This window comes from Gossypium hirsutum, chromosome D05 (genome assembly GCF_007990345.1).
Source record: "Gossypium hirsutum isolate 1008001.06 chromosome D05, Gossypium_hirsutum_v2.1, whole genome shotgun sequence".
In the NCBI taxonomy this organism is placed as follows: domain Eukaryota; kingdom Viridiplantae; phylum Streptophyta; class Magnoliopsida; order Malvales; family Malvaceae; genus Gossypium; species Gossypium hirsutum.
The window spans coordinates 52,710,828-52,721,540 of NC_053441.1; the positions used below are offsets into that span (position 1 = coordinate 52,710,828).

At 34.0% G+C, this 10,713-nt stretch overlaps 2 protein-coding genes across 2 annotated transcripts; one reads left to right on the forward strand and one right to left on the reverse strand.

Moving 5' to 3' along the window:
* Window positions 1-759: 759 nt before the first annotated feature.
* LOC107902952 (DNA-directed RNA polymerases II, IV and V subunit 8B) lies at window positions 760-4,509 on the forward strand. Its single transcript, XM_016829050.2, has 4 exons — window positions 760-946; window positions 3,126-3,283; window positions 3,801-3,892; window positions 4,102-4,509. Exons 1-4 carry the CDS (start codon window positions 871-873, stop codon window positions 4,211-4,213), a joined length of 438 nt encoding a protein of 145 aa, XP_016684539.1. The 5' UTR covers window positions 760-870; the 3' UTR covers window positions 4,214-4,509.
* Window positions 4,510-4,912: 403 nt separating this feature from the next.
* Window positions 4,913-9,805, reverse strand: LOC107903835 (ribosome-binding ATPase YchF). Its single transcript, XM_016830007.2, has 11 exons — window positions 9,546-9,805; window positions 9,247-9,435; window positions 9,025-9,078; window positions 8,133-8,243; window positions 7,229-7,291; window positions 6,843-7,097; window positions 6,492-6,638; window positions 6,344-6,371; window positions 6,160-6,230; window positions 5,946-6,005; window positions 4,913-5,420 (listed from the first exon to the last, which is right to left on the reverse strand). The coding sequence occupies exons 1-11, from the start codon at window positions 9,747-9,749 to the stop codon at window positions 5,352-5,354; spliced, it is 1,251 nt and encodes a 416-aa protein (XP_016685496.1). The 5' UTR covers window positions 9,750-9,805; the 3' UTR covers window positions 4,913-5,351.
* Window positions 9,806-10,713: the final 908 nt, after the last annotated feature.

The following is a 10,713-nucleotide window of genomic DNA, read 5'->3' on the forward strand; positions in this document are numbered from 1 at the left end:
TTATCACTAAACCTTATTTTCAATTGTAAAATTTACATAAATAAAGGTTTTGGTAAATCTAAGAGTAAAACTGTAGGACCTAATAAAAATATTTGAACCATTTGATGTAATTAACTTTATAAAATATATTTTTAATTTTTTAATTTTTTTCCATAATATTGTAATTTTTTAAAAAAATTATAAAATTCCTTAGCATTTCTATAATATTTTTAAATTTTTTTGAATTTTTATTGAAATTTTGAAAAACTTTTATAGTTTTATGAATTCTTTAAAATTTTTATGTTTTTTTTTTCAATTTTAAATTGTAGTTTTTGGAATTATAATTTTTATTAACGATTTTTTATTTAAAAAATTTAGAATTTTTGGAATTAAAATTTTTATTTATTATTTTTATAAAATTAAACTTATTTGTTAATATGACATATACAATAAAATAGTGTCAACTCAATAATGAAGGGTTGAAGATTAATTTGCTTCAAATAAAAGAGTAAGAACCAAATTAAATACAAATTTAAAAGTTTAGGGCTAAATTTATTATCATATCATTCTTATAAAAAACCAAAATAATAATTTAACTGCACAAATTTTGTGGAGGGACTATTTTATTCCTTTATGTAGGACAAATTTATTTATTTATTACTAGAAGAACTAAAATGCAATTTGAGGTATAATACAGGGACTTTATAAAACATTTACCAATTTTAAGAATATAAGTTTATTAGCTGTTCCGAATCCGAATGCATGGTTTCCGGCTTTCCATAAACCAACATAACCTTCCCTTCCCTTCTCATTCAGAGCCACTCTCATTGTTAAACTCCTTTTTAAGTCTTTTTGCTGTGAATTTAGTGTAGAGAGTAAAATTTGCTGAAGATGTCAAGCATAATACTTTTCGAGGACATTTTTTTGGTTGACAAGCTTGACCCAGATGGTAAAAAGTTTGATAAAGGTCAAATCTTTAATCTTTCCTTCGCTTTTTTTTTTCATCATTTTATAATTTAATCGTTTTGAGTTGTGTCCCCCTTTTTCTTTATAATATTTTGCAAGTATATGTATGTGTTGTCAACTTACCTTTGGTGTGATAAAGTAATTTTCTAAGCATGAAAGTTTTCTATTGCGAGTATTTCTTGTTTTCCCAATTATTTTATTATTGAATGGCATCAAACTTGTTTAAAACTTCCCTAATAATAATCTAAAACTACAATAGACACGTGCGCTATACAGGAAAAATAAGATGATACTGCAATTATACTGATGGTCAAGCTTTTATATAGTTGCTTAGTTTATTCTTCATATGCGGTACTACCTTTGTAGGAATAATGTTTATCAGTGGTAGATATGGAGTAGTTTTAATTCTGCATCTCTTGGAAAAAGGAATAAATGGTACCGATCGAACTTTCTTTTTGGATGAATTGGCTGTGTATTTCATTTATCCAGAAGCAGTGTTACGCTACAAGTATAACACTGGCCAATTTGCCAAAAAATAATAAAAGACAATAAACAGTATCCCTTATACCCCAAGCTATACAAATTATATCTTTTACAGCATCTCCTATTTTGATTATTGCTGCCATGCCTACAACATATCATATCCATTATTCTTGTTAGAAGCTCTTGTTCAGTTGTCTGAGTATTGTTGAACTGCCTTGAGTAAGTGCACTCAAAGAACAAGTGATCTCTAGTTTCCATCTTAGCATGACACAGATTACTACTCCCATCAATTTGCATCCCTCTAGCCCGCAATCTATCTCTTGTTGGTAATTTGTTGAGGATTGCCATCCAGGCAACTATAGAGTACTTGGGAATATGAAAAGGAAACCATGTTCCGAGGGACTTTTTCTTCTTTACTTCTAATTCCGTTCCCGATTCCTGATTTTGCTAACAGAGTATTTATGTCTTGAAATAACAAGATCTCCTGTTTGAAGATCAATCATTTGCCCAATCCAGCATCTCATCTTGAGCAATCTTCTCCAACTCCAACTACTTGTTGAAGTAGGAGAAATCTGCAGCAATTGTTTTTCCTTAAGCACACAGCCCCTTATCCATGCTATTCAAAGAGAACCTGCTTGAATAAGAACTGTCCACAGTTGCTGCATGATCCAGGCCTGATTCTAGATTTCTAACTCCCTCACTAAGCCTCCTTCAGCTTTTGGTTTACATACTACAGACCATCCCACCCTTTCTCCTTAGCAGCCACATTCTCCCCCTTCCATAAAAAATTGGCACAAAGCTGATTAATAGTCTTAATGACAGCTTCCGGAAGTACAAATTGTCTACACCATAATTCAATAAATTGAAAAAGCACTTATTGTATGAGCTGGACTCTTTCTGCATAGTAAGCTGCCTAGCTTTGCATCCTTGAATTCTTCTTTTTATCTTCTCAATCAGTTGGGAACAATCACTTTCTGTCAACTTTCTTGTAACCAAAGGTACTCCAAGGTACCTAACAGGAAAGGAACCCAGCTCGATCATTCCCTGATGGTAGAATTCAACTGCAATCCTGAGTAATTATAAAACTGATGTAGCACACATTGGATACCTATAATAGATCCCAGATTCCCTTTGGAGAAAATAATCAGATCATCAGCAAAACTTAAGTTTGTCAGCTCTATTTTATAACATTTGGATGGTAATTAAACAGACCATGACTTGCAGCTAAATCTAGCATCTTAGAGAGAACATTCCTAGCAATGACAAATAGCATAATCCCCCCTGCCTTACTCTACCACTTTTAAAATAACCCACCAAACTTCCATTCACAGAGATTGAGAACCTCGATTTGTAGCACTAGTTCCTATCCAATCTACAAACAGTGTAGGAAACCCAAAAGCTGCCAGAACAGTCATTATGAACTCCCAATTGATTGAATCAAACACTTTTGGAGGATCAACTTTCAAAGCACACCTTGGTGAAAGTGTGCTTGTATTATATCCTCTAACCAACTCCTGAGCAAACAATATATTGTCAAAAATGCTTCTCCCATGAACGAAAGCACTCTGGTTCTTTGCTATAATACTTGGGAGATGCTTTGTGAGTCTGTTCACCAACATCCTTGTAATGCACTTATAATTGCTCTAGTTTAAGTGTTCTATTAGTACTTCCCATTTACATGTTTGTAAATCATGCAGTTACTCGAATTGAAGCACGGAGCCAAAACTGTGACATGTACATGCACCTAGATGTGAATACAGAGATATACCCTATGCATGTTGGTGACAAATTCACAATGGCTTTAGCTCACACATTGAATTTGGATGGAACTCCTGACACTGGCTATTACACTCCGGTAGTCTTCTTACAGATGAAATTTGAGTTTAACACTCTTTTCCAGTCTCTTTGCTGCAACAGAATACTTTCTTTTTGGAAGTATTCAGATAACCATGACTATTATTTCCAGGGCTTGAGTTTGATTGTAGCATTTATCACATCCACTTGTTATGGGAGTGCAAACTTGAACTATGCTTCAGTTTCCATTTGGTTCTAGTGGGTGTTTTGTATGCCTAATATGATTCCTAGGTGAAACCATCTTGCCTGTCGTTAAGCTATTCCGAAAGTATGTTTCCAGGACACCAAAATCCTATATTTTTGTATGTCATCTTGTATCTTGTTTCTAGTTTCCCTTCTTATATGAAAACATTATCACAGTTGGAAGTAAAATAGAAAATTAGCATAAATTGAATTTTCCATGGCTTATTAGCTCTATGTTGCTATATATTACATGTATATATGTATAGGAACCTCTATCATTCAGATATGCAATTTTTTTGTTGTCATTTGCCTAACAAATTGGACTTCTTTTACAGGGAAGGAAGTCTCTTGCTGATAAGTACGAGTATGTCATGCATGGGAAGCTATACAAGATAACAGATGACGCTTCAGGCAAAGGACTTAAAGCGTATGTTTATTAACCTACTTAGCCATTACCTTATTGTGTCTCACTAGTATCTTATGTATTCCACCATTATTGCTGCTTGATTGCTGCAGTTACTGACTTGATATCCAAGAGTATTGAATGTTGCTATTACACTACATTACATGATGTGAACTCTTTGTGCTTCTATAGTCTCCTTCAGCTTAGAATTAAATATCCGCTCTTATTTTCAGGGAGGTCTATGTTTCATATGGAGGGCTTCTAATGCTGCTCAGGGGAGAAGCTTCTCATGTCTCCCACTTTGAACTCGACCAGAGAATATTTCTTCTCATGAGGAAGCTCTGAAACTTTAATTGCATCTAATATGCGAGCTTCTAGATTGTTCTATGGTAGTATAAAGCGCAACTTTTGTCAGCCGAGACTGGTTTAATCTGGAATTTTATGCAAACAAATGCTCGAAGCAATTTGACAGTCCCAAGTGCCTATTGACTTGTAACTTCGCGGTAATTTTATTCGGGCTCTCGTTATAATTATTCCATACAAAAAGGCAATGTTCTGTTAGGCCATGCCTCTGCATGGTAGGGTTTCGAGTATGGTTTCCTCCACTTGTTTTAATCATCCATTTTTGTATTGCTCTTTGATAGATTTGTTAATGATTACACAGCATCCATTGAATTAATTCAGTGTATAAAAAAAGAACTAGATAAATGTTTAAGTGGTAAAAAATGAGCTCAACAGCTAAAAAATTGGTTTCCAAATTCTTTTTCAAAGTTGTATTTGTAATTAATTAGGTTACACTATTATTTCAAAAAAGAAGATTACACTATTAATCTTTTAGCATATTAAAGATATTTAAATTCAGCTAAATGCATTTTAGATGGTAATTTGCCTTTTGGCCAAAAAGAAAAGGATAGTACATTGCCATATTAGTCTCAGAAGCTCTCAAGTTCAACTTTCTGATCAGGTATTATATTCAACCTTTTCAAGGTCGTATTGCATTTCAGATTTGTCGGAAAACAAACACAACTATAGTAAGAAAGAAAATAGCAGAAAATAGTTCTTTTATCACATTATGACTGCAATAGTACAAGTTAAGAAAAAAGGGTAATACATATCGGGGTTCGACTAAACTGTGAATAGGAATGAGATTACAGAAGTTTTAACTTGTTTTTGGTTTAAACCAGACTGCGAATTGTATTAAGTGAAGAAGTTATAAATGTTGAACTCCAAATCCCGACACTCAAGGGTGGCTGTAAGAACCTTTGTTTTACTTTTGGATTACAAACAAGCAATTCCTCGAGCAAAATCTCTGAATATATATATTTCTCGGTTTAGCAATGGTGAAAGAAAAATTACAATCCTATGCTATATTTCTGATATTGAACATGGTCTTAGACCGCTGTATCGACGTTTACATTTCTTGTTTGGTGCTTTGATAAGTAAAAGAATGATGAATTTGCCTTCAGCTCCGGAAATACAGTCATCAAACGTTGAAACGAAACAGCATCACATCACCTTCTTGTACTATGTAATCTTTACCCTCGGATCTCAACTGCAGAAAGTTCAATATCAGCAAGACAGAAAAAAAATATAAGAGCGTTAAGTCTGAGAGAGGTGAAGAAAATTTGGTAATGCGGGTAGCTGAAATATGCATGAAGCTAAAGAATAATGAGGGAAAAGATGAAACTATATACAAGTTTGATGTAGGTTTTGCTGGATAGGGATAATAGGAAATTATTACTCCGATTTGGATTTCAGTGTCAGATATAAGCATATGTCAGATTTACCTTTTTCTAAGTCCTTCCATGTATTTGGAGGATCTTTAAGGATCGTACCTCCATACACATGTTAGTTGTGCGTTGGACATGGATATTTCAAGGAAAATGAAGAGAACCAGAGCAACAAAGATAGAAACCTAAGAAGAGTTTCACCATTTTGAGGCAAAATACATACATGCAAAACAATGTTTCCTTCCCGATTGCAAAAGTGAAACTGATGGTAGGTATTAAGCACATACCATTCAAGAAATTTATTATGGATTCGGAGTTTATAGGCTAAGAACAATGGAACAACTTACAAGTCCTTTTTCTCTTGCTGCTGCTAGTGAACCAGATGTGACGAAATCATCATAGGATACCTATTAAGCACAAGAAAGTTGTTTATAAGAAAATGAGCATATATTTCATTTCATGGTCAATGATAAAACATACACTGTATGATGATTATACACTGTACGAGGATAAAAATCAATGATAAAAAACTGCTTCCACAAAATTATTAATGGTGCTTACTGTCTCAGCACGAATGAAGCCTTTCTCAAAATCAGAGTGAATGACTCCAGCAGCTTGAGGAGCAGTCATTCCTGATCAAGAAAGAACAAAATTGGACAACATTGGCACACATATTTAAGATTCATGACAAAGATAAGACTGCCTGCACATAGTACGGTTCAAACACCAGCATAGCTACAGCTACCTGCAAGTATTGTCCATGCCTTTGATTCCTGCAGCATTAAGAACAACATTTTCAACTAATGCAACAAATAAAGATCCATGCAGACTTGAAATTAACTTTCATAGAATTAAATAAAAACCATTAAACTAATTCTGAGAGTATTTTTCACCTTCTCTCCAGATGTAAAGTATGTGCGCAGCCCTAGAAGGCTATATGTTTCTCTAATAAGGTTTCCAAGTCCACTTTCACTGACACCGAGAGATTTCAAATATTCTGTTCGTTCTTCTGATGGAAGTTCGGTGAGCTCTGATTCAACCTGCAATGTTAAGCTTCCTTAGTTCCTCTGCATGATAGAATAAGAGCTGATATAGCATCAATCAACAACAGGCATTATATGAACATATAGATTTTCATATTTTAGTGAAATATGACACCGAATCAACATCTGCCAACAGGCTCAAGCATGCAAAGCTCTGTATTACTTGCCACTATAATATGCTTTTCAAGAGTATCACCAAACCTGTGCAGAAATTGTTACAATTCCAGATTGCAATTCAGATGCAAGATTCATCACTTCATAAACATGGGGATTATATCCAGGCTCGGCGAGATCTGATTCTGCTACATTAGCCACATATATGATTGGTTTCATTGTCAGCAAGCAAAGATGTTTCACAGCATCCTTCTCGTAGTCAGTTAATCCAACTGATCGTGCTGGCTTTCCATCCATGAGAGCCTGCCGAATCTTTTCCAGGCCAGACTTTTCTGCTTCCTCCTAAAATAATATAACTTTAAAAAAGTCAATGCTAACACGAACAAACACCATATTGGAAAATATAGACAGACCGACAGGCAAAAGATAAGAGGCTACTTACAGTAAAATTGGAACAGGAAAAATAACCTCACCTTTAGTTTAGATTGTGAATCCTTCACCTTCCCCTTTTTAAGCTTCTCCAATCTTTTCTCAATCTGCATTTGTTATAAAAGATACAATACTTTCATATAGGCCCATTTGGGTTTAGGCTGTCAAAGGAAGGTACTAAGGCCATAGAGGAGTTCATAAAGGTTATTGAGAAAAAAACATTCAAGAAAACCTATTTAAGGTATGAGGTTCATTAAGAAAGAACAGTCAAGCAAATTTATTGACCATTAGTGCATGAGTAAAAACATAACACACGAACAGTAAATTATTAATTTGAATTTATGGATAAATGTGTGTAACCAAATATCTGCGTGATAAGGAGCAGAAGCATGCACAAGGATATGAGAGTACATAAAGTTAATGTCATACCAGATGTTGGGAAAAGCTGACACTGATATGAATTGTATACCTGCATATTATTTACAGGATGCAATATGCAATGGTATGCAAATAGCTTAGCTGTATGTATCCACATTATACAATGGATATGCAAAAGACACAAGTAGAAATTTGGTTCACATCACCATAAGCCATTAAACAGAGGGATGTGTTTTATCAATCAAATATAACTAGGATTCTCAAATAAATACAAGAATTAAGAAAATAGGTCCACCCTTTTTTTGTTAAAAGGGGGGAAATTTTTGCAATCAGAGATCTCTTTGAATCAATACTGCCCCAAGTGTATGAGAGCAGTAAATGAGCAAAATCTTCTTAAAATTCTCTTAACAAGTAAACTAGACACCACACAAGCAATGCAAAAAGAATGGTCATTGTAAAAGATGTTTTCAATGCACTCATATGATAATAATGTGTTCTAGACTATTAAATCAGCATCCCCACTTTTTCGAGAAAGACGCAGAAGTTGCATTAAGGCTCCATTGGGCATACCTGATCTAAATCTGAGAAAACAAGTTCCAAATTGATAACATCAATATCAGACTTAGGATCAACTTTTCCATTCACATGAACAATGTCGTTATCCTCAAAACAGCGTACAACCTGAAACAGTAATCAAACCAGCATTTTTATTTCAAAACATAAAAATTAGTGATAAGGTAGCTCAGCTTTCAATGGACAATGATAACACATAAAATTCAACAAAGTCTCCAAAAGAATAATTTCAGATTCAATTAAAAGAATCAGAAATCGTTCAGGGCAGGGATTTTTAGTTGGATTCCTTAATTATTAAATATACGAGTAGTCTCCAGTACTTTGGCCTTTGAGTGTGAGCTATTTGGTGCCATTGAGTTTTTTAAGGTTCAAGCTTTTAAATTCAGAATTGATTTTAAAAAACTGAAGAGCTATTTGCATCTTATATTTGATTGAAAAACATCAATTTTACATTTTTATGTCCATGTCCTGCGTCCTATTCTTCTAGAAAATTCTATGTCCATATCCTGTCATGCGGTACTGTATCCATATCTGTGCTTATTGGTCTACTGAGATTGAAATATATACTCATTCAGACTTGGGTAAGTATTAGAAAGGTAGGCGCCCAGAGAATTAATGTTTCAAGTGAGGTACTGATTAACACAGAGCATAGTATGCATTCGTGCATAAGCTAAACTCCTCTCAGGAAAGATTACAAGATCGAAGCACCATTAATTTTAGTTAGCGAAATGATGGTTGGGCTAGCATATGTATGCCTTTCGCCATTTATCCTTTGTTTCCTATTAGGAAAGCTCCATTTAAATGACACAATGTAAAGAAATATAAGAAAATCAATCAGTTGAACATATGCAAATGCAGAATAGAACACAGGTAAATGGTGGAAAAGAACCTGAAGAATGGAGTCCACTTCACGGATGTGAGATAAGAATTTATTTCCTAAACCCTACAATTAATGAAAGATAAGAAATTAAGAACCTACTTGCAACAGAATCTTTAAAAACAAAGATAATAGTGTTAAAGAGAAAAAATTGCTAACATATGAAATGCAATTTGTTGCAATGGAAAAAATTTGTACCATAGCAACAAAAACAAATATTACAAGAAGTTTTACCTCCCCTTGACTGGCACCTTTAACGAGTCCAGCAATGTCAACAAACTCAATAGAAGCAGGGACAGCTCTTTGAGACTTGCTGAGTTCAGAAAGAACATGAAGCCGAGGATCCGGAACTGCAACAATCCCAACGTTTGGCTCTATAGTACAAAACGGAAAATTCGCAGCTTGAGCTTTCCCGTTTTCAACCTACAACATTTATTCAAAATTTAATAAATCACTCATCAAAATCTATCTTACCTGTTCTATTGAAGGGGAAAAAATGGAAAACCCAAAGTTCAAAAGTGAGTAAAACTTACAACAGCATTGAAGAGAGTTGATTTGCCGACGTTAGGAAGACCAACAATGCCGGCTCTTAGGCTCATGCTTACTTTGGAAGAGTATAATCTCGTTTTGGAACCATTCAAAGCGGTGATGAACTGAGGAGTTTTGGTGAAAATGGAGACTTTGTTAGGAAGAAAAGTTAGAGTTGAAAATAGGTTATTGCAGGCTGATATTGCCATTTTAGAAGACAAAGGCTTCAAAGGATAAAAGAATTGGCCGCTGGGTGGGGTGGCTGGTCACTGCCTTTTGTAGCCTTCAGGATTTATAAGTTTCTGGAATTTTAAAATTTTCCCCACAAGTTCTGCTATTTTTTAAACTATCCCTACTAGTTTCCTTTTATCTAATTTCATATATTTAAGGTTGATGAACATTTTGCCTAGTAAGGTTTTTATTCGCTTTTATTTCACTTACTCCATAAATTTTGGCATTTTTGGCCACATTCCAATTTCCACATCACCTCACGTACGGAGAGGATAAAACCATACATGACTTGACATTCAAACTACACAAGTTATTTAATTATCTAGTATGCACTCACCACCGTCAAACATGCGAATGTTTAATTAGAAAATACGGCATCAAAAATATAAGAAACAAAGTAGTGGTGTTTGCAAATATACAAATCAAATTGTAATGTAATATTGTGTTAAAACGGAACACAGGGAAATATTCCGAGCATCATACCCAAGAGAGGATAAATTAAATCTATTGAAAAATATTACAATGAATCATTAAAGAAATAAAAATTAGAAATTAAGTAACTAAAATAAATAAACAATAAATTAAATAAACAACTAAGCCAATTAAACCAATAAGGAAGATTAACTCGTTTCAGTTACTGTAATTAACTTCAAATTCGGGCTTTAGGGTGAATTAGCGATAATCAAGCAACTCTTCATATCGCCTCAAATTCGGTATCATGAAAGAACCAAACATATCAAGGTTAATTTTCACTTTATTCGGGAGAAAATTTTGGATAAGTCAACCTCCACATGTTATGTGAAGACAAGAGAACAACTTGTTAATCTGTTCACAAAGACATTTAATGGGAATTGGGTTAACTATCTATGTAACAAGCTACACATGATCAATATTTATGCTCTAGCTTGAAGAGAGTGTTACAAATTTTTAGTATTGATTTTA